The sequence below is a fragment of the Oculina patagonica genome, chromosome 3 (genome assembly GCF_052425735.1).
Source record: "Oculina patagonica isolate OP01 chromosome 3, crgOcupat, whole genome shotgun sequence".
Lineage (NCBI taxonomy): Eukaryota > Metazoa > Cnidaria > Anthozoa > Scleractinia > Oculinidae > Oculina > Oculina patagonica.
Window position 1 is genome coordinate 3012941 of NC_135760.1, and position 23593 is coordinate 3036533.

General features: G+C 39.2%; 2 protein-coding genes across 2 annotated transcripts in view; one reads left to right on the forward strand and one right to left on the reverse strand.

The window, feature by feature from the left end:
* Nucleotides 1-1128: 1128 nt before the first annotated feature.
* Nucleotides 1129-13822, reverse strand: LOC144646215 (uncharacterized). The gene is made up of 10 exons (XM_078505753.1): nt 13596-13822; nt 13289-13410; nt 9039-9281; nt 8494-8607; nt 7768-7851; nt 6937-7059; nt 4793-4894; nt 4350-4463; nt 3283-3417; nt 1129-2136 (listed from the first exon to the last, which is right to left on the reverse strand). Exons 1-10 carry the CDS (start codon nt 13712-13714, stop codon nt 2102-2104), a joined length of 1191 nt encoding a protein of 396 aa, XP_078361879.1. The 5' UTR covers nt 13715-13822; the 3' UTR covers nt 1129-2101.
* A 6665-nt stretch (nt 13823-20487) lies between these two features.
* The window catches only part of LOC144645795 (uncharacterized), a 42795-nt gene continuing 39689 nt past the window's right edge, over nt 20488-23593 (forward strand). The window contains exons 1-4 of the mRNA XM_078505336.1: nt 20488-20575; nt 21152-21294; nt 21762-21879; nt 22719-22873. Coding sequence (XP_078361462.1) covers nt 20488-20575; nt 21152-21294; nt 21762-21879; nt 22719-22873 — 504 coding nt within the window. The remainder of the gene's footprint in view (nt 20576-21151; nt 21295-21761; nt 21880-22718; nt 22874-23593) is intronic.

A 23593-nucleotide genomic window follows, 5' to 3' on the forward strand; every position in this document is an offset into this window, starting at 1 on the left:
TTTCCCATGCGTGCATGGCATAATGTTTTGTAAGATTCGACGCGTACACTTTCACTTTAGTCGGCAAACCCTTGATAACCAATAGCTTATGCCTGTAGAGGACAGTTTCCTTTTTTTTTTTTTGCAGAAATAGCAATTCAAATGGTTTTATTTGGTATTTACCGTTCAAAAATTTAAGGAAACTTTCCGTAAAACAACATCGGCTTCCTTCCAGCAGGTACACTTGGCACTTAGACTTGCCCACAGGTCGAGTGCACAGAGTGCGAACCGGAAACAAGAAGCGAACGACTTTGAGAAAGTCTTACTTGCATTGGTACTCATCGTAAAAACGAAAACCTATCACGCTGTTGTGGTGTACCAATGCTGTAATAATTAATGAAGATATTGGGTGGGAGTCATGAGACTTTACAGCTAACATTTTGACCTTGGTACATGTCCTCAGGATGGATCCATCATCAATTCCCAGAGTTGCTATTCACTGGACGCCATCTGAGAAAAGAGCAAGGGGACGACCAAAAGAGACCTGGCGACGGACAGTTGAAAAAGAGATGTGGGAAAACGGAGTCAGCTGGGGAGAGCTGAGGAAGAGGGCAAAGAAAAGGCAGCAGTGGCGGTCTCTGGTACCTGCCTTATGTGCCCAATGGCACGAAGAGAATTGAGTGCGTGAGTTTTGACCTTAAGCTTGATATTTTATTTGTTTCCTTCTGGAGCGGATTAATTAAGAAGTAATAAGGTAACCAAACTGACAAACGGCCAAAAGTTTACCTTGTAACTGAGAAATGAGGTGTAACCCGAAACTGACAAACATTGCAAACGGCCAGCGATAAAGTTATAAGTGCATGGCACCTGCCCAGCCATGTGCTGGTAAATAAAGTGTGACTGAAAGTGTAACTGATAACTGTATCAATCTCAAATCAATTTATTATTAGTGATACTGACATCTCTTCTGTGACCAGACTTTTGGCCAAGATTTCAATGACATTTTTCCTCCGTATATAATTCTTCCAGTAATGTTTTGAAAAAACACGACTTCGAGAGATGTTTGCTTGTAAAATTTCGTTTTAGCTTATAAACGTATACCGCTTGGAGTGTATTTAGAAAACGATGGCTGTAAGTTAAACAGTAGACTTTGTAGATTGGAGTAAGATTTATTTTTTATTCTACATCAAAAGGCGTCAAGTGACTGTAAACTTATTGTCAGCTCATAGATACTTGAACGCTTTACACAAAATCCTATCGCCATAGTTATTATTTTAAATATTGTTTTACAAGTTAAGAACATTCAACAAATCTACCATTACGCCTACTCTGCTACATGTTCTCTGGTTATATTATCTTGTTGACGTACGTCTCTTTTGCTTCCTTATTCAAGTCCGAGCAAAACGGCTCCTTTTCTGATCTTCCACTATTAAGCGATTTCTAATTTTTACGTATTTTGAGGGTCTTAGAGCGGTTTTCGATCGGCCGTCAATAAAAACGTCAAAAGTGGTTTTCTGTGTGTTGCAGTTTTGAGTTTGCTTAGCTCATAAACTTGGTCTTAAATCTTGTTTAATATTCTGTAACAATAAGGAAAACATACCGTTTAATTTTGAAGTCAATCTCGAGCAAAACTATAACTTATGCCTAAAATCTTGGCTTGTCTGGCTTGCGTTTTCCCGCGCTCGGGGGGTTTTCCCGCGCTTGGCACGGGTTGCACGTTCTAACTTCGAGTTCTGATTGGTTCCGCATCGAGTTTTAAAATTTTCTTGTGATTGGTGAGATGCGAAAACTTTGGCTTTGATATTGAAACAGTCATTAACAACCGCTCTATCCTGTAAGATTATTCTAAATTTATGCAAAAGCAATTTTTTTTGAAAAAACTAAAAGATACATTTATATATATATAATTAGTTAATATGGCCGAAGGAGCATGTATAGCTAGCACTAAATTACTTCTTGTGGCTACCTACACTTTAATAACACAGCTGCTTAGCTAGCCAGTGGTTTTAAGTTAAATTTTTCACAGCGTTGCTCATGCCTACATCGCTTTGATTATACGATGTACGTTTACTATTTTTTCCACTAGTTTATGTTTTTCTAAACTACCAAATGTCTTGTCTTCTTACAGCCCAAGTAAGGACCTCACGCCAACATTTCCTGGAAATCAAAATAACATTAATATCAATAACAATCTATATCGTAAGGGGATTACCTGAAAATAATTTAATCGTAGCCTTTAACAGCTAAATAGTTAATAGACGTTCTATAAAACAAATTGTGGCCGAAACTGTATTTTTCTTCTTCTTGAGAAAATCGTCTTTATTATTATTGGTGGAGGCACTGACACAGTGTTTTCCATATAAGGACAGGTTTTCGACTAATTGGTTTGGCAAGTTTATTTTAAAAACGTATCTTATGGTATGTTTGTCTGTTTAACATGATCACGTGAGTAAAACACTTTGTGCAGACGAACAAAGCACATAATGATATCTCAAAAAACTGAACGTCTGTGTTTGAGAAAGACGTTACTTTAAAGATGACGAGAAAATGCTTGAGTGCCGTGATGTACTGAGATGAGCATGACTTTTTTATGATTGTTTCCATGAGGGATATTTATAACAAAATTATCCCTTTGCAGCTAACGGTCGCATGGTATAAAGTTACACCCTGCTGGAGGGCAAGCTGCGCACTGGAACATCCAAAACAAATTAAAGCGTCTCTTCAACCTGTCATGCACATCAGTGCTAAATACACTGACACTTTAATAAAGTTTTTTTTTTTTTTTTTTTTGACTTTTCTTTGTTTGGGATTTCCCTGAGCGTAGTTTGCTCTCCAGTAAGATATTATTTTGTACCATTTTACCGTTAGCTGCAAAGGGCCCAAGAACACTGAATACACCTTATTCTTACTAATTTTCCTTCGCGATCATACGCGTACGGAAAAAAACATTGCGCGAATTTAAACACGCGAAATTATACCACATTTTGTATCAAACAATAAAAATTTAAATGTTTGAACTGCAACTATTCTTCCGAAAATATCTTTCAGTCTGTCGACTAGCACCCTTCCTCGATTACCGTTTTCTTTACCTGTACGCCAACCTCACGAGAACAGGAGCCCGGCGTTTGCAGGCCTGTAGTTACATGAACCACCTAGGAATACCAGTTGTCCGCCGCGACGACAGGACAATCGCACACGCCAGCGGAAAAATAAACCGCGAAATCGGCCCCGAGCGGAAATTAAGACGCGCGAAAATTAGTAAGAATAAGGTACGAGTTTGCCAATGTGTCGATTTTAACTTACCGCTGGAGCCACAGAAGCGGCATGTCTTGGCACAGTTTTCTTCCAAATATTGCTTCCAGCCAGCTGAACTCGTGCACAAGCCTTGTCTTTCCCACTGCTCACACTTAGCAGTCACTTGCTTATCAGTGCACACTCCTGTGTATACAAGAAAAAAACATGTACGTAACAGTGTTGGATAGCGCTTTGTATAGGTAACTCCACGCTGCAACAAAACGTTTGCAAAATTTCAAAGATGTTCGAGTCAATCGCAAAAACGCCATTGCCAGTCATCTCTCCACATCTCTCTTATATGGAACCAGCTGAACAAAGTCGTTAACGTTCCTATGAGCTACGCGCAACGACGTTTTTACCTCTTCAAATATATGCAAATGTTTAATATTTTATTTACCTACGGAACAGTAACACCTAAAAGCTCTTAATAACTTGCTGGAAAGTGTACGATACTACTGGATTTTCGAGGAAAGGGAAAAACCGAAGAACCCGGAAAAGAAACACCCTCGGAGAAAGGACCGGAACTAACAACAATATCAAACCGCCAGGACCAGGATTCAAACATGGGCCAGCTAGTGGGAGGCCAGCGCTCTCACCACAGTACCACCCCTGCTGCCCATCCTGTTTAACAGCAGTTAAAGGGACTGTGTCACGGCTGACTTAAGTTTATTTTATTTAGTTCTGCCAAATGCTCGCTATGAAAATTATGTTTGCAAATAAATTAATCATATGGATCTTAATGACACAACCATAGCTTCCATTGCAACCAAATGTGTATCCCAGAGGTTATAATTTAGATATTTCAAGCAAACGGAACTAACTTTGAAAACTGTTCAACAGGCAGCACAACAATATTTCAAAAACCCATATCGCAATCCGTTTCAATCTTCGTCACTAGTGGCCATCCGTACCTTCTTTAGTATTTGCTGTGTAAATGAAATGTTACTTCACTATTTTAAGTGGTTATTTTTTTATATCTGACCAAATTTGATGGTCATTTCCCATCACTAAATTTGGCTAAAATCTGTGACACAGAACCTTTAAGTGCACGTGACACTGTCCTTTATATGACTTACCACATCTTCCACAGGTCTGCGGACACCTCTGTTCAGCGAATTTCCTCACATGATAAAATGGGGAATCACATTCCCCAAACAGCTTGCATGCTCGAACATGGAAGTCTTCGCAAGCTGTTTACAAGTGGAAAACAAAACGAATTATGGACCACCGATTCTAGGTTCTTTGCTAAGATAAGAATGGCACTTTGAAGTTTTTTGGTGTAAAGCCTGAGAGCAAACCCATTCGTATGAGCCTAAATGAGCACTGGATCATTCGTGAAGACCTAAACCGTTCAGTAAACAAGCTAAAAGGCTAACTAAAAACATGATTCTCTCATTTTGTCATGCATGTAACACTTTCAGCTCCCGTTATAGGGGCTGACAACCATCAAGTAAACAAAATTAATAATGATTTATCGCAATGTAAGTGGCAGTGATAGTAACAACAAGAAGATACATACGCACGCAGCCTTGGCCGTTATAGCCCGTTGCTTCGTCGCCATTCCAACAACAGCCGTACAAGGGTTTGCGAGCCTCGCAGTCTGCTTTGGGATTTGGCGCCTCTGTTTAAAAAAGCAAATTAATAAACAAACAAACAAACAAAACAAATGAATAAATTTAAAAAGCGCTAAAGCTATAAATATTCCAAAGCGCTGTTATAATTGAATATACATAATAAAAATGGGCTGAGTTACGTCTCTTTGGTGCGCCAGTTTTTAGTGTAGTGTTTACACTACACTCATGCATTGACTTGAGATGGGAAAGCAAACGCTACGCTAGGTGTTAGATAATGCGCAGTCAAATGGAACAAGCACGTAGACACGAATATGCAAATTAGACGGGAACGGGCTTGTTATTATGACCTATTATCCATGAATGTTCTCAAGCAATGGGTTAAAAAGTTCTCCCGCCTGCCAAGCGTCGAATAACTTTTTTTAGGTATCACTTCCTTGGCGATCTTCAAGAGGAAATGTGAACCAGAAAACACTCGAATTTTTGCCGGTGAAGTTTTCGCGGGATGTTATATTTTTAGTTTAGAGTACGGAGATAACGCTAGCACTGAAGTGGAACAAGCATTCCATTCATTTCAAAAGATCGGCTTTCAAATAGCCTGCATTGCAGCCGGACGTGTCACCAAATCTACTTTCAGAAGATCGAATTAATGTAATTATATGTAAGATTTAAATCCTCCGGCGCGTTTCCAGGTATGAATTACAAGAATTTCTTGTCTTTTGCCTTAAAGGAAAAGGCAAAAACATGTCAAAAAGCGAGTTGGCAAGTAAAGTTTCTTTGATTTGTCAAACATGAAAGCGAATGTTTCCAAATTTATATTTAAAGCAACATGACCTTTTCCCTACATCAACAATCCGTCACGCAAATTGAACATTTCCTAAGTATTTCCATCTATGAATGAAACTTTTGTTTGAGAGCGGAATATTTCCTCAGAAGAAAGCTTTCAGACCGTCAGACATTATAAGAAGAGTGCCGTGTGAAATCTTCGCAGTGCAAAAAACAATACCTCTGATACTTTCACTGCTGATACCATCTTTTGAAAAAAGGAAACATTTACCGCGTTTTTCTGTTTTTTTTTTTTAAGTGGAAACTGTTGCTTCACTGTGAACTAATGAACGGTTATATAGGTTTGAAGGTTAATCTTAGTTGCTACATATATTTCGGAGTCAAACACTACACTCTCCGATTGGAGCACTCGTTGAACACTCAGGAGGAACACCTGAGCTTCAAGCAAAAACATTCCGCACTGATGACGTAACACCGCATGTAGCGTCTCTGATTGGCTGTATTTTTCAATTTATCAGAATACATGGATCGTTAATCGAAGAATTGTAAATCGCTTTAAGTATAAATTTCCCCTGGATAATTTTATTCCTTCTTAGCTAAACTAGACTTCACATGAATAACCTAACAGTCAGTTATGTGTGGCAGACTGGCCCGTGATAAAAGGATCCAAAAGTTGCAATACGGAGAGCTTAGTTAGAATACTTGTGAATTAATCTCGTCGAGACGATACAAAAGAAAACTGTATTTTACCCCCTTGGTTAGTAGAATTTTTTACTGTTGCTAAACTCTTCGACTAATCATACCGAGCCTCGACTATTTGAGAACAAATTAGACAAGTCAAATCCTTGGAGCGATTTCCGATTGAGTGTCGTAAAACCAAACCACAGTAATCGCGCTTGCCAATCACAGTGGACACAGACAATTTAGTTAACCAATCAAAACTCGAAGCAAATACATATAGTTAGCACGAAGCTTGGGGAAAAAATGAGCGAGCGAGTCATGAATGGTTTTGGTTTTACCCCTAATTGGTTAAGAAAGCGGCGTGGGTTTTCTAAACCAATCACGGTAGACGCAGACAATCTAGTTAGCCAATCAAAACTGGAAGCAAATACATGTAGCCAGCACGAAGCGCGGGAAACCATGCGCGAGTGATTCACGAATGGTGTTGGTTTTACTCCTGATTGGTTAGGAAAGCGGCGTGGGTTTTGTAAACCAATCACTGAACAAAGTAAACAAAACCAAAGCAAGCGCGAATTACTTTTGACACTCAAGTGGAAACTACTCTAATCTATCGGTAATCACTTACTGCAGAGCCTGCAAGTATAAGCGCAGTAGTTTTTGAGCCAAGCCTTTCGTTGAGTAGATATAGACGCGTTGTCACACTCGTCTTTAACTTTGTCACAGACCCGAAGGTCAACACATAACTTAACTAAAAATAAAAAAAAGAAATACAAAAAAATCGGTCAATTGCTAGTTGATCGATCAAACAAACAAGCGGTCAACCAGCCAGTCAGTCAGTTGGGGTCAGTCAGTCAGTCAGTCAGTCAGTCAGTCAGTCAGTCAGTCAGTCAGTCAGCCAGCCAGCCAGTCAGTGTTGACCAGTCAATCAGTCAGTCAGTCAGTCAGTCAGTCAGTCAGTCAGTCAGTCAGTCAGCCAGCCAGTCTGTCTTGATCAGTGAGTCATTCAGTTAGTTTGACAGTCAATCATTCAGTCGGTCAGATATGCCTGATTATTTGATTATTATCAACCTCATCTAGGAGCTACAGACTTTCTCAAATATAAAGACAACTGTTTAACATACATAGGTTATTCAACGCTTAGGCTGTATAGTTCTGTTAAACTAATGACCCCTAGCTGGTTTTCATACGGGTCCTCTATCTAGCTCGAATTGTAATTCGTCTTGGATACGACTCGGTAGTTTTGTAGGTAAAACCCTTGAACGACTTCTTCCCCGAATAGGTTGTTTATCTCGACCATTTTCAAACCCGAAATTCAGCCTTTGACATGTGTTTATGCTGCGCGGGTCAGGGAGACTTATACTCGTGTACCATCACCGTAAGTTCCTGCTCTTCTTGGAACCTAACCACACTAGCCAGACTGGCTCTAAAAATGATGACTTAACAAGGATAATGTTACCTCCGCAGCCCATCTTAGCTGGCCCATCAGCAGCGGTTTTTCCGTCCGGACAGCAGCCATATTTCGTTTCCCAGCAATTCACCTCTTTTTAGAGAGAGAAGAAGAAGTTCAGTCGGCGTCAACACAGGTATTAGCAAAAGCACATGAATAGTTTTAAAAATGTTTTGGTTCTTGCTTTGCGCTTTTGTTTTTTAATGTTGTAGACTCTGCTCGTGTTTGCAGTAATGCTTGTTTCGATTTACAATCACTTATATATTATTAGATTCGATATGAAACGTTATCGATCAGACTTTATAACTTTAACTATCATGATAAATGCAAACGTACAGAGTATTTAAAGAACGAACCATATTGTCACCGATGGGAGGCTATGGTGAGGAGTGATGGTAGTCTATTGCTCAAAAGCGGGGGTGGGGGAGAAACGAAAATGTTTGGCCTTTGGGGCTGTACATTTTCAACGATTTAGGTGGGGGGAAGGCTCCAGCCTATTCCACCAGGGCTCCTATCTTGTTTGCTATGTGTGGAAGAGATTTTTTTTCTCCAAACGGTAATTGTCACACTAGGTTAGCTTTTGCCTAGTTCAGTAGTTCCTTTTGACAATTTTCTAAGAAGATTGCTTTCTGTGGCTGAAACAAATGCCAAAAATACGAGATTTCACGTCTACAGATCTGTTAAAAGCAAAGTAAAATGTTCGGGCACCGCAAAAACTCAATACCAAAAACTTACTGCAGTATTCACAGCTTTTCTTGCATCGTGATTTCATCCATCCTTTGAACTTGTCTTCCCAACACTGTCCGTTGTCCACGAACCTTTGACAGCTACGGAAACTGTCAGCACATTCTGTCAAAAAATACATAAATTATTAAATATAATGAACAACTTCTGTTTACCCTAATTTCAGAAACCAATCTGAGTGTATGTTAATACAGTGGCAAATATCGGAAAAAGTATGGCTTTCTTTGATTCTATTGGGTGTTAGGCTCGCAAGATATGAATAATAATAACAATAATAATTTAATATTTCTAGTGCGCAAATTAAACATGTAAAAAATGATCAAATGCGCATCACAAATTTGAAAAATTGCTTAAAACTACGATAAAAAAGTGCCAAGGACACGAAAATGTGCACAATGTACAGCCGCCATCTTTGTCTTACGATGGATTGCGTTTCAATAGGCTTCTTTGAGTAATGAGACTTCCAAAAGAATGAAACGTTCAGCTGTTAACTGACTTTTAAGAAATACTTTTCTTCAAGAGATGTAACAACTTACTTCCATCGTCGAAAAGCGGCTCGTCCTGTTGTGGCTCGTACCAGGCTATCGGACCGTGAGGATCATCTGATACGGGAGAGTGGACGGGCACCTGGTCAAGAGTTTCGAGCATGCGCTTGATCTCGACCAGCGGTGTTTGGTCTGAAATATGCGTGTCTAAGTTGTCAAATGGGAAGGTTTCACGGTCACCAAACTCATCCCGGGGAATGTCGCGACTGTTGAAAAGTGGATCATTTGGAAGAACTGTGAAAAAATAAAGAAATAAATAAATCATTGACTAGCAAAGACATCACTTCTAATGATTAAACCATAAAAAAGTAGAAATATGTGGTATATAGTTGAAATGAATAGAACGCTTTCGCGCAAAATGCCTTCTGTTATTCTTTTTAAGCCAACGAAATTAAAAAAGAAATTTTGTGGAAAAAGCAAATTGATAATAGTTAATAGTTACTTTTTTGGATAGTATTAAAAATGAAAAAGTAGCATGTGACTTTTTTTTTTTAATTTTTTTTTTTTTTTTTTTTTTTTTTATTTTTCCCTCTTTTTTTTTTTTTTTTTTTTTTTATATAAATTTTTCCTATAAAATTTTTTTAAGTTTTTTTTTTTTTTTTTTTTTTTTTTTTTTTTAGTGGTAAAAATAGAGATTGAAGTTAAAGTGTCGATAATGTGAACTGGAGTATTTCTGTAAGTAAACGGCTTCATCTTGACAAAATATTATCTAAAAGTTTTCTTTTTTGCTAACTCTATATGTTTTTGGTACGGCGGGGGAGGGGAATCGGGCGGGGGGAGGGAGATAGCTTCTTTATAATAAATGATCTAATAAACGCCCACTCTCAAATAAACGCCTCATATCTAATAAACGCCCCCACTTAGGTTTAAATTTTGCATTAGACGCCCGTGCGGTGCCAAAGGGTATGTTTTTTAGCCATTTTGGTCTGATATCGGTTATAGAGTTTTACCTTTTTTTGTTCTGAAATAGGGTGTGGTTTATGAACTGTGGTTTGCCGGTAATTGTTTTTTTTCTGTCAATGCTGGATATAAAGGCTTTAAAACATCAAGTTCTATGACGTTTTATTACCGTCATTTTGATGAACAGCGAAGTCGAATTTTAATCGTTTTTTGAGAAAACATTCTTTTTTTGTATTTTTGAACATAAAATTGTTTACGATTTAATCTCAAGTAAGTGCAACTGAAGAAAAATTGAAATGCACTAGAACATTAACATGACGTCGTTTCCAATCAAGCGCGTGACGTCTGGATCGATAGCGTGACTCAATTCACCAAATATGGCCTACTATGTTTACATGTGTGGTTGATAGAATGTAATAGAATGTATCACATTTGATTCCATTACGACCTGCTCCTAGTCGTTAACATTATAAAGTATTTTTGAGATTATCTGGGGAGTCGGCTAAATTACGAAAATTCAAATGGAAACCATTTCCTTCTAATTGGGTGCGGCTTAATTCAACGGACATAGCAACGATGCAAGGATTTTAAAATCTAAATGATTTTTTAACTGAAAAATCCACCAACGCTACCCGAAAGAACGCCTTAATTCCGCTCTATATCCGTTAATTTTGGAAGCGGAAAACCATAGAAATGTCTGATAGACTTTATAATGCCGATACAAAGTTCTGACCCTGGTTTTAATTAGGTTCCTGAATCTATTCATTGAATTCAGAGGTCTTCGTATCAATATTACGCCCGGAATTAATTTGAGCTTTTCCCTTAAAAAGCCAACGGAAATTTAAGGGACGCGTTAACTCCCTTAAAAACATTTTGATACCAACGCCACGCTGTTTTGCACTCAACATTTTTAGAACTTTCTATAAGGAGATTAATTCTCAAAATTATTTTATCCTTTTAGGTGCGTCAGTGCGCTCACTAAGTGGGGATGAACGAATTTTGTCTTTAGCCTATAAGCATTTAGGTCACGTGCATATGAAAAATAATGACAGGACTCCTGTAGTATTTGAAGACGATACGTTTTATTTTATGCATTCTATCTATACGCTTTAGTTCATCGTTTTAGGCAAGCTTTCTCGTTGATGTCAAAATATCAACTCGCAAATATATCCGTTATCGCCATTTTTGCAGGCGTAATTTTGTCTCTCGGACTTCCAAAGAGACTTGACGCAGAAAGGAACTTTGACATCTCAACCTGGGAAAGGGATTAAAGTTATTTATTTATTTTATCGACTTGTTTGCTTTGCTTTACATGTTCGGCTTAGACACAGAAGTATCTTGCTTCTCAGTGTAAAACGCGTCTCTTTCAGGAAGTCGAAGATCACGATGCAGTTTAGAAATGTTCGCAATTTTTGTTGACAAGTTTGTTGTTTTGCCTATAGACGTTTTCGAACTACAGTACGATGTTTTCTTTTCTCTCTCCCGGAAGCTCGATAAGAAGTCTTGAAAACGTCGAGTTCTTTGATGCTTGTGGCTAAAATTTTGAAGGCGAACTCGTATTTTCGTCGTTATATTGTTAACTTTAAACTTAATTTCTCAATCTTTCATTTTTGCATTTCCCCGCGTACATATTTTTTGCGATTAAATCCTTGTTATTTTAGCCATAAAAATACGGCATCGTTTACTGAGTTTGTTTACTCTTTAACCGCTAAAGTAAAACGGTTGTTTAACCGCGATCGAATGAACACGTTTAGGTGGCCTTGCAGTGTATGACCTCACATTCATTTATACCGGCTAAAATCGACTTTAAAATACATTATGCGTTGCGACCGAAAATTGAGGTCGGCCTTACGGCTGGTTATTTTGGCAATCAAGGGTTTCCGATTGGTAGCGTGACGTCTGGATCAATAGCGTGATGTTGGCAGCGATAGCGTGACTCAGATTTACTATGTTTACGTGTGGTGGTCAGAAGGTATTACATTCAGATTCTATTTACGCTCCTTAAACGTAAACAATTTAGGGTCTATTGGCGTCTATTGTTTAGACGCGATCGAGCTAATTTCGTTAATAGTCTTATTGAGATCATCTGGGGAGTCGGCTACTAGATCACGAACAATTAAATGAAATCGCAAACGCCACTTTAAAAAACGCCTCAAGTGGATATTTTTCCGCTCTATATCCGTCTATTGTGGGAGTGAAAAACATACGATGGTTTTAAGTTCCGATCCTTAGGGAAATGTGGTTACATGACAGCTATTCACTGAATTCAGAAGTCGGTAGTTAATGTCCGGAATCAATTTAACTTTTCCCTTTTAAAACCAACAGAAATTTCAACGACGCGTGAACTCCCTTAAAAAAATCTGAACTGAAGCCATCCTTGTTTTAGCACTGAACATTTTTAGAACTTTCTATAATAAGATTAATTCTTAGAATTATTTTATCTTTTTAGGTGCGTTAGCGCACTAAGTGGGGATGAACGAATTTATTTTCTTCAGCTATTAGCATTTATGTTTTATTATACAGAAAACAATGGCAGAACGCCCATTGTAATTTTCAAAAGACCATACTTTTTATTTTGTGCATTTGGGACGCTTTTATTCAGTCGTATTGGGCAAAATGTCTTGTGATGTCAAGGCATCAACTCGCAAATTATCCTTTATTGCCATTTTGGCGCAATTTGTCTGACAGACTTCCAAGAGATTCGACGCAGTTATTAAAGTTTTTGTTTGTCTATTTATTTATTTTATCGCCTTGTTGGCTTTTCAATTTTCTATCCATAGTTTCAGTAATTTCTTTGTTCATTGGTTTGTACTTTGTGCGCGTGGCCAATAAGTCGTGAAAGTGATAGATCTTATTTTAAGAAGCGAAATCGTGCCACATTTGCCCCCGTCGCCGCAATATTCTGACTGTTATCGAAACCAAATCTACCTAAAAAGGTTATTACAAATTTTGGACACAAAACTGAAGAACTTCAGAGTGAATTTATAGGCATTGTCCGTTTCTTTGATTTTGTCGAATAAACTAGTCCCCATGCCTCCAATATAAATTTGGCCGATAAGTCAAGCGCGCGGTAAACAATAAATTATTGAAATCAAACACAAATGAAGATATAAAAACCCGTCTTTCAATTTAAGGACTTAGTGAAATGTTTACGTATGTCGAATCGAGGACTATTTGTGTTTTCAAAACACGCTCGGATCCTAACAGACCCTAAGAGAGACTGCCTAATACGAAAACCGTTGTAATACAAGAAAGGCGGCGGGAAGACCACTAGTAACACAGTACAAACTTTTAACGAGATGTTTGAAAATCAATACGAACGATTAATAAACTCTACTTACCGTATTTCGCAGCGATGCATTCCAAGGCAAGAAGAACACCCAGCAGTCGTAAACACGCCATTGTGGTATGAGAAAATCGTTTCAAATCCTCCTTCGCTGGATTATTGTCCCACCGAGTCAACCTGTTGGAAACTGATCGCGTATTAGAGATTTAGCCGCGGCGTGGGCTTATTTATACCGAGCGGAACAATGGTTACTTTTATACTATTTGAATTTGGCGCTGATCTGTGACACACGATAGCGTAAGTCTTCGTTCAGATGACACAAGGAAAAGCTGGAATGAAAGACATTTTTCGAGCTTGCATACCCAATTAAGATGTTATCTGTTAAAATGGAACGTTTAGGAAGTCGCCGCCTCTTGTTCAAGGTATTCTTTGTAAACTCATTATCAGCATATCTGTCGTGGTTGCTTTTCTTTTGTCGCATTTTTCGCGCCTTTATTCAGTCTACACGAATGGCATAACGTTCTATTTGCTTTTGGTATCTAGCATAACAAACTGGCGGTTCCCTCGATGGTAAAACCATTTCCCTTTCGCCTTGGCAACTTATTGCAAACGAAAAAAAAGCTAGAGATATGCAAGCTATCCACGCGATAAAAAAGCGACGCCAAGCGTTAGGAAGCCTAAGCCTGTGGCGTATTAAAGGAAGATGCTTTTTTATCACATTTAATATTACTTAAGCACATAATCTTCTTGTTTATTATAATTGTTGTATATGGAAAAGTATAGTATTCTTACTTTGATATTAATTTACTCCACAAGCTGTTGATGTATAAACAACCGCGCGTTTTGTTTTCTTGCCACATTGTATAATTGTATAAATCGGGTCATTATACACGAAAAGATTCAATCAGGATTCAATTAATATTTTAAGTGTTTTGTTTTGCAGTTTAATCACCTCCTCTAAACTGCTCGCTGAAGCGTAGCTAAGTCACGCATATGTCCTGTTCTACACGCGCACTCAAAAGTCTCACGGCCACATAGTTCGAATATGAAAAAAAAAAACCCTTTGGCTTTCATCTGATATATATATAATAGTCATTGCAATTTTAACTGCCTCAGCTCTGAGTTTTCAAAACGTTTGTGATAAAGCCGTTTGGTTCATGACATTTCGAGTAGTCACTTAGGCCCGGGCGCAGAGACAAACATTGAAATGTGCAAGATGTGAGATCTCGGAACTGTCCGAGACAATTTGAATTGTGTATTTAGGGTCGCACTGACACACGACACAAACTACCCGTCACTGATACAGGAACGCAGCAAAAATAATATTCAAAAGGGAGAGACAAACCGGTCGCAAACAACACGCAAATTCCCAGCGAGCGTCGTAACGAGTGAGCCAAAAGAAAGCGTGCCGCGAAAGGGATATGAGAATTGCGCAAGACCGGCACAGAAGCCTGCCAACGGATCTCTCATGGAATCTTACGAGGGCCCAGGAAAACGGCGACCGCTGAGAAGACAGAAAATGTGAAGCGAACAGGACAAGAGAACTGCACACGGGAAAGTCCGCGTGAGGCAGGACGACGCCGAAGATTTGCCGGGACAAGTTGTCCGCGAGGACAAGTAGGTCGCACGGGGCAACGAGACAGGAACGACAAGGATCAAAATAACGTCCCGATTTGTCCCAAGTGCGACCCGGGCCTTAACAGATTATCAGCCCTCCCTATGATCAAGCCCACTAGCTAGCGTTAGCTACTGCTGTTAGTTGTTATGGCTTGTATTGACTTTCCTACTGCGCCTCTCCAGGTCGGGTAGGTTTTAAACACAATACAAGTAAAAATACGGTAGTGGATAAGTATGCTAAATCTGTGGACCAGAAAGCCCTCACTGCGCACAGCTCGGTGAGTGGGGCATCTCACGAGCTCGTATGAACGTAAGCTGTTTTTGACAAGTGACCTCTAAATAAATATCGCCGGGCTACATTTATCTCGTGTCTGTCAACAATCCTTAAGTTATACTCTAAACGGTTCAATAATGCAAGAAAACTGAATGACTTGAGCTACCTGGTAAACATCTAAAACCTAAAACTTAATGGCCAGCTAGGCTCAAACACAGACATCAGGACTTCATGTTATGACAAAATTCTCAACATTTTTTCTCTGCTATGTTGGTATAAATAAATTGGGGCAGCTGTGTAACGAATTTGGGGGAAAACTTGATGCGAGGGTCAACTTTGTCTGCGGCCCGTTAACTTCAAGCAATTAAGTCTGAGTTCAAATTTATACTGCCAGAAATGATAGCTTCTGTCATTTGCAGATGCGCGGTTTTTGGCCAAGAGAGATAAGGGTTTTCCGTATCATAGACAAGACAATAATGATCGCGTTACAGTTCAGCCACCAGCCCAATTTTTTTTCTACTGTCAAAAAAAAATTGTCGGGGCCCGAGGTCAAAATTATAAGATAATTGAAAACGTTTTTAAATTTTGGCGCGCGCTGAAGATGATGGGTACTGATGTCAACGTAAAATTATCTTTACAGATCTAATAAATTCTTCAGAGTAGTAGTTTTAGTTCAAAGCGGTTGCTATGAGTTCGAAATAGCTCTCATAACACCGCCACGCAAACATTTCTAAGGCGAAAGAACGAATAGAATTAGGACTATTCGGCCCACTTGAACTAACGTAACCCAGGAAAAGTCGATCATTTAAACCTCCAAAAGTAACGATGACTATCGAAAATACCGCCACAACGTAACGGTCGAGAAATGTTGAAATTTTATAGTTTATTGCATTTTTAGTATACTGCATTTTTCCCACGGTGGCGGTATAACAAATCTCCCAGTTATTTTTTTTATAAACAGGGCTATTTATGGTATTGTACGGTGTCTCAGTTAATTTAATTCATTTACAGAATTGGCGTCCATTTAATTTTTTGGAGATTATTTATGTCAGTGAGTTCATTGGTATTCTTTCATTGATAAGCAAACAAGACATTCAAACTAAAGAGCGGTACAAAGACATTTAAGAAGCTAACTAAACGTTTAACCTTGTCATACCGGCTAAAAATACCACGATTTAATATTTCAACGGCCATAAATTAACCCGGCAACTTTTCGATGCAAAGAATTTACCGCAAATCACCAATAAGCTGAGAATTTCAAGCCTGAATTTTTCTGAACAATAAAATAACTCTGGTAGACGTTTCTCCGTCTGGCGGAAACAATGGCAGTGCGCGCAACTCAAAGCGAGTCTGTTAAATAAAGCTCAAAACTAGCAACGATTTTAATTCTCCCTAAAGGCTGGTTTCTTTTAGCATTAACGTTCTTCGTGTATTCCACTATAGCTAATTTCAGACACGACGGGCTTCTAAGATGAACTAAAAGCAAATTCAATTCTTGTAGTCTTGCAAACGTTTTTGGGGGCAAGTCAAACGGTTTTCCCCAAAGCGCGCGCGTTTCGCAAAATTTAACGGGCCTTGTGAAATTTGTTATCTCGGTGAATCTCTGTGGCACAAAAATGTTGAAAGTGTGACTTCTTTTCAACGGCATTTTCAAGCATGTTTTTGACCCCAACTCGTCTGGATGTATTTCAATATTGAGTGACAGAAGACAGACAAGATAATAAAGATTAATGTGAGACTGCTCAAGGTCTACATGTATTTCTGGTGTATAAGAAATTTTTAACGGGTCAATGTTTCGACGCGCCAACCTTCTAGTCGCAAGGCGTTCTGTCTTGTTTCTTTGTTAGATCATGAAATGCGTTCAGACACCTTCATATAGTTGGAGTCTCATACGAACGCGATCAGATGTTAGAAGCTTTGAGATGAAAACTGAATGCGGGCTCATCTGGTCTCGATCTGGAATTCGCCATCAACTAATGTAATCTTTCACCCGCCCCGAGGGGGCGGGGGTGGGGGAAGGGGGGAATTCCATAATCGAAATGGACGGGGAGGCCCGTCGACTCGTTTGGGGTGTAAATTACGTTTTTTTTATACCACTTGGGTGTCAAAACAGAACGTCAATTTTTTAGCCGTCGAGGTCTCGTTTAGGGCGCACGTGAAGGAATAATTAATAAGAAAACATCATCATACTGTGTTGGTGACCTGTACGTACCGGATCGGTCTAGGCATGAAAAAAATGGTCTCTTTAAGGGGTGAAAAATGCCTGAGCAACGCAAAGATTTAAGGGGTTAATTCTCATTTAACGACAAGCAAACCTGTCCGTTTCATACGGGCGTCCCCTCCCGGGTCCCCCGACTACATCAATAATGACAATTTGCCCTCCTTCAATATTTCCGTAGGTTCTGTGTGAACTTGTTAGGGACAGTTCATTTTTTATGAAGTAGGGGGGGGGGGTGGGGCTGGTGGGATTTGAGGGGGGAGCAGCCCCCCCCCAAAAAAAAAAAAATGGCTTCAAAGGGGAGCCAACCAAAAAAAAATGGTCTGTTAGGGGGGGTCACTGAAAATAATTATACCTTTTAAGTGTTGTAATGAGGGCTTCTGTAATAGTTAAAAATCTGCCAGAATGCACAAAATAACATTCCTGAGGTTCAAAAAATTCAAATTTTCCCGAGGGAGCATGCCCCCAAACCCCCCTATTTTGTCATAACTAAACCCAACAGCTTTTAGGTTACAAATGCAGTCAAACCATACTAACAAACGGCATCCACAAATACAGTCAACTCTTGTTATAGCGGACACGCTCGGGGCGTCGTTTAGTGTCCGTTATATATATAGCGAGAGTCCGTAATAGCGGAAGTCATTTCCAGTTAAACCTCTTTCGCCGGGGATCTGGATTTTGTCCATAATAGCGAGTGTCCGCAATAGCGAGGTGTCCGCAAGGCAAGAGTTGACTGTAAACAGTTGAGGCAATGTCAGCTATTTGGGGAGATGTAGTTTGTCTATTATGATGACTGAACAACAGATATATTCTTTAGTCATAGGGCTTGATAAATTTTAGTTTTACTTGATTATTGGGTTATTATTTATTTATTTATTTTTTTTTTTTGGGGGGGGGGGAGGGTCATCGAAAAAAATTTGGATTTCGAGAAGGGGCCAGGAAAAAAATTTCTGATGAAGAAGGGGGGGGGGGGCATTATATATAACAGTGACTATCTTTTAAATTCCACCAGCCCCCAGCCCCCCCTCCCCCACCCCATAAAAAATGAATGGTCCCTTAGGTGTGTGTAAAAGAATCGCGTAAATGGGACAGATGAGAACCATTCTTCTCTCTCGATGTTGGCTTGCAAAGTTTCGCGTACAGAATTGTTGTAAACAATTAGGCAGAAGGGGGGGATACAGAAAATTGAGTAGGTCCAGTGTGTCATTCTTGAAAGTGTTCCAACTTATTGCTGCGCGAAATTATGCTATCTTAAGGCAGCATTTTTCAACTATATTAACATGGTTGGTTGCGTAGAATGTGAAGATCAGCATAAATTAAAAACTTGCTAGATTCTTCTAAGGGGGAAGCGAGGCTAAATAAAAAAATCCTGTTGGCCTAACAGTTTTCCTCAGAAAGAATTCAGTGCAATCTTTTGGGCGTTAAATTATTAAAAGATGGTTTTCACTAGCGATGAAGTCGGAGTTGGAGTCGTAATCAGCAGCGCAGAGCACTGCGATTTAGGGAAAATTAAAGCGACGGAGTCGTATGCAGATTTTCCGATTCAGCTTATGACTCCTGTGAAAACTAACTGATTGACGGAGTCGCACGCAGAAAGGAAGCACTCAGAGGGCCTGAGAGCTAGCATTGCGATTGGTTTGTTCTTCTGCTTCTGCTTGCGACTCCGTTAATCTAGTTTTCACTGGATCATAAGCGGCGAAGTCATTAGCGGAATGGGAGGGGACGTTCTGATTCTATATACTCCAATTCCTTCCAGCTTATGACTCTGCTTACGACTCACGACTTACGATCGACACACGACTAGAGCTCTGCATTATGCCATTTGCATTACATTCTAGCGTCGATCTATGCTTTAAAGCAAGCAGAAAAGCATTGAAGCATTTGGCGGTGACTCCTTGCGGCTTTTAAACTGATCTCAAACCAATTAACAGTCTATGGGACTCAGTGTTCACGGAACTGTAACCATACAATAGAGAACTATGGAGTAAGAAACTTATGAAAACCTCACTTACCTTGTAGACCGTTGATCCGAAGTTCTTCTTCTGATCAATCACTAGACAAAAACTCGACACACAACTAGACAAATTAGCATACTTTATTCAGTTTGATTAATTTAATTTTTTGCATTCAAGTCGGCACTAGATGAATGCATTGTTTCTTAAAGATACGATCGCAAGCTTTGGCAACCGTATCGAAATTGCAGTCTCCTGCTGGTTCAAATGCCAACCAACTCTACAAAGCTATTTATTACTGCGAGACATACGTGCAAAATTGCGCGAGCCAAGTCATATTAAGGTTAATATATGTCCTGAAAGCGAAAGCAAGGTTGCTACACACGACAAAACGTCTATCTGTTAAGACTTGAAAACTAATATTATCTGGCCGTTTTCAAGCATGCTTTTCAATAAGGCAGTGCACTCTTGATCAGTTGAACAATTTAATTTTTAGAATTAATAAATCAAAGATAGATAAGAGGATACGCGACGGAAAAGAACTGTCTGCAATTAGTTATTAAGTGTACCTTATTGTGTCGTGTTCACGGTTTAGTTCACTTAATAACAACCCATAACAGAGTTTTAGTTGGATTTGCCACGAGGCGGAAACCAAAAGGGCATTCAGGCAAAGGAATCCCGATCATTCTCGAACCGTTGGTTTCTCGAATCTTCCGATAACTTGCACCAAAGTCCTTTCCTTTGGCCATGGATTTGTTTCAGTCAGTCAAACACTGCAATTTTACACGATCCCGATTTCTTGAACTCCTGATTTCGGGCTTTACCAAGTTTCTTGGAAAACAGAAATCTGTGTTTTCTATGACGTAAAAGCCAATCAATGTACAATATGACAAAAGAAATTCAGTCTATGTTGATCTTTTGTAAAAGTTTTAATGGAATACCGGTTAGAAGATGACGTTTTAAAAATGAGATATGGGAATTAACCGCGCGAAAAAGATATATACTACAACATTACTCGAGAGACTGGAAACGAGTGCAAATTAATAATTTTCGCAGGAAGTGAATAAGTTGCAACGATTAATGGTTCTTTTTTGATTAACGGTTTTCAAGGTAAGAGTATTTTTTTTTTCTTTTCAACTCTTCGACACTGATGAATGAATGATATCTGATTTCGCTGATTTCTTTCAGAAGCAATGCGTTTTCACCTCATGAACTACATGATGCTGTCCAACCTCGTCCCCAGGGAGCTTTTCCCTGAAGTGAAAAACGCCCTGGGACGAGGTTGGATTCTGTTTTGATAAAACACCAAATTCTCAGAGCTAACATGAAAAGAAATGTATGTTGCTAGGTAAGGAGAATTTAGATATTGAGTTTCTGTGGTCGTTAACAGGTGTTGGTCCGCTGGGCATGGCTAAATCCATAGGTCAGGTGGTTTATCTCCTGGATTGCCAGGAAAACGAAAAGTACTATTTAAAAATTATCAGATAGACTAAAAAAATCTTCTAAGCAACATGAAAGCTTTAGCTTCGCTTTTAGCCAGCGTAGCTTGGCGTTCTAGAACGCCAAGCTACGCTGGCTACTTCGCTTTATGGTGTATTTGATTTGGGGGCTCTAAATGTTGTCGGTGGCGTATCACTTAAGGTGCGAAAACATTTGCTAATACTGTCACAAATTTCTGGTTATCATTTTAATTTAATGCTCCTTTAGCTTGAGATTATGGAACCCGCTTAACCTTACGACGTTAAACTGATCTTTTTTGTTAATTTACCTAATTTGTTTTTGCCCAAATGGATAAACAACGATCGCTAAAGTGTAGCACAACCGCGCTGGTTTTCTTCTTGGTCTTTATATCCACAGTTACGACACTGGGTCCTCTGAAACCGATGCCCATAGAATACGCCATTTCAAGGCTTACTCAGAGGCAGCAGGAACTGTTTGTAGATGAACACAATAAATTTCGCAGTTTGGTGAATCCACCAGCCGCGAATATGGAATATATGGTAAGAAATTGTCCTTTTTTGTCGATTATTTGTGATTCCACTCGCCTGATATTCAAATACAAGCGTATGATTTATAAAAGATAATCCACGGTAATCACGTGCAATGTTTACTGATCACACACAATGTTTATTTTTTCACTCACTTGATAACACTGTAAACATGAAGTGTACACAACTGAAGTCTTTTCTACCCTTGCCTACTTGCCGTTGCAAATTGAAATAAAATTTTAAATCTTCTTAGTTTTGATTTAAACTGAGTATCGCAGTCTGATTTGATTCAAAACTTGGATCAAAGGATCTGCGGCGAATCGGCGGAGCAGGTATTTCTGACACCCTCCAACCAGCTAATACTAAATATTTTCTTGCTTGCAGTGGATGAGTTTATAATATAGTTTCACGTTATGTACGGTATGTGTTATGTGTGCCTTATTTATTTTCGTAAAGTAACATACTTTTTTTGTTCACAGTTCTGGAATGACGACTTAGGAAATCTTGCCCAAATGTGGGCTAATAAGTGCATCTGGGATCACGGATTTCTAGAGTTTGGAGAGATGTATCCTAACGCTCCTTTTAAAGGCCAAGTTGGTACGATGTAAAAATTTTCCATTTATTTTGTTTCTTTTTTTTTCTCGAGTTTCTGTATACAGCCAGTCTGCAGTATATGTTACTACCAGTTTCATTTCTCTTCCTTGGTTAAAACCTATAAGAAATACCTAGGAATTCCTCCATACAGTAAAATAGCGTCAGGTCGTTGTTGGGCGAAACACGACGCCCTAAACAGAATCGGGTAAGAGGCTCGCGCTCGAACGTAGCCTTGCTTCACGCTGTGGAAACAAGGGTAAGCCCCAGCCCCCGGGGGAAGGGGTACTTGAAAATATTTGGATGGATGGGGTGCTCCGCTGGGGTTAGAAACCCCTACCCCGTCACAGACCAAAAAGCTCTTTTAATAACTTTATTGCAACACTTAAATTTGCTACCCATCTCAGGCTAAAGAGTTAAATTGGATACCTCATCTTCGATAGAATTAAAGTGAAGAGGATGTTTTTGTTTTTATTTTTTTTTTCCACAATACCACAACATCCACTATATTTATCCAATATATTTTAATATATCCAATATTTTTGCACATTCTAAAAAAACCTCAGTGATCTAGATAGGCAGAAAAAAATAAATTTGACATAACTTTTCCCACTGAATTAACCCATCTGAGACTAAAAGTCCAAAATTGGAACCTCATCACAGACGTGGAAGGCAAAAAAGGAACCAAATCCAGCGGCACATACCGGTAAAGCGTATATAAGGTAGTGCTTCCCCCCCTCCCCGGGGCGGGGTCGGGGGGGGGGTGGGGGCTTTGGCGCTGCGGCTACTTTGGCCTGAGTTTGGGAAGCCCAAGGCCTTATCAAAGTTTTCGTTATATCGCTTAGGACAGAATCTAGCGCGGGAATGGGGCCGACTGCAAAATCCCGCTGATCGAGTAAAGCTCTGGTATCAGGAAAGTAGCAACTACACATTCAGCAAGTTTTCTTCTCCCATGGTTCCTAACCAGTGTCTCAAACCTCCATGCAAAAGATACACGCAGGTAGGTTACAAAAAAAGCCACTCTTATTTTTTTCTGTGCTAATTGATTTATTTCAAATGTAAAATGGAAACTTCAAAAATATCAAATCACTATTCAATGATAATTTTTTTGCTCCTTACACTTTATTACATAATATCAGCTTTTTTTAACAATAATTATAATTAATTAAATACTTTTCTGGTTGGTAATATGTTAAGGACATTCTGAGGATGGTTTAAAAACCAATATGGTTTAAAAATATTTTTCCCCACATAAAGAACTAGAACAATAGAACACCAAGCGTTTTATACCCAAAACCTAAGTGGTAAACGTATGTACAGGAAATAAATCATGACAGAGTTAATGCGCATCTTTACTTAATTCTTATTAATCGAGCACCAGGGCCGTACTTGGAAAATATCGCCCGAGATCTTCCTCCTGTTTAAGACTGAGCGAAGCGAGTTCTGTAAAGGTTGGTTCTCATTTAATCCGGCCCCGATCGTGTCTATCGCATCGGTCGTTTGCAACTATTGAGACGACCGTAGGCGATAGAAGCGATCGGGGGTTCTCATATGATCGTCCCAATCACCTGGTATGAGCGAAAACCTACGAAATACGATCATTGCCGGAAGCGCTAGAACCAGCACAATAACAGTCTACAATGAAAGAGCAAAACTGTGATCGCCTTTATCGCCACAGACGTTAGTGATCGTCTGTGTTATGCTCCCATATAATTGCTCC

What these genes read in the sequence shown, in the direction of transcription:
- LOC144646215 (XM_078505753.1), bottom strand. Translation starts at nt 13,714, where the DNA reads ATGCGACAAAAGAAAAGCAACCACGACAGATATGCTGATAATGAGTTT. An exon ending in ACAGATAACATCTTAATTGG is followed by an intron (nt 13,411 to 13,595) that starts GTATGCAAGCTC and finishes AGTTTCCAACAG; the next exon opens with GTTGACTCGGTGGGACAATA. An exon ending in GCAGACCTGTGGAAGATGTG is followed by an intron (nt 3,418 to 4,349) that starts GTAAGTCATATA and finishes TTGTATACACAG; the next exon opens with GAGTGTGCACTGATAAGCAA.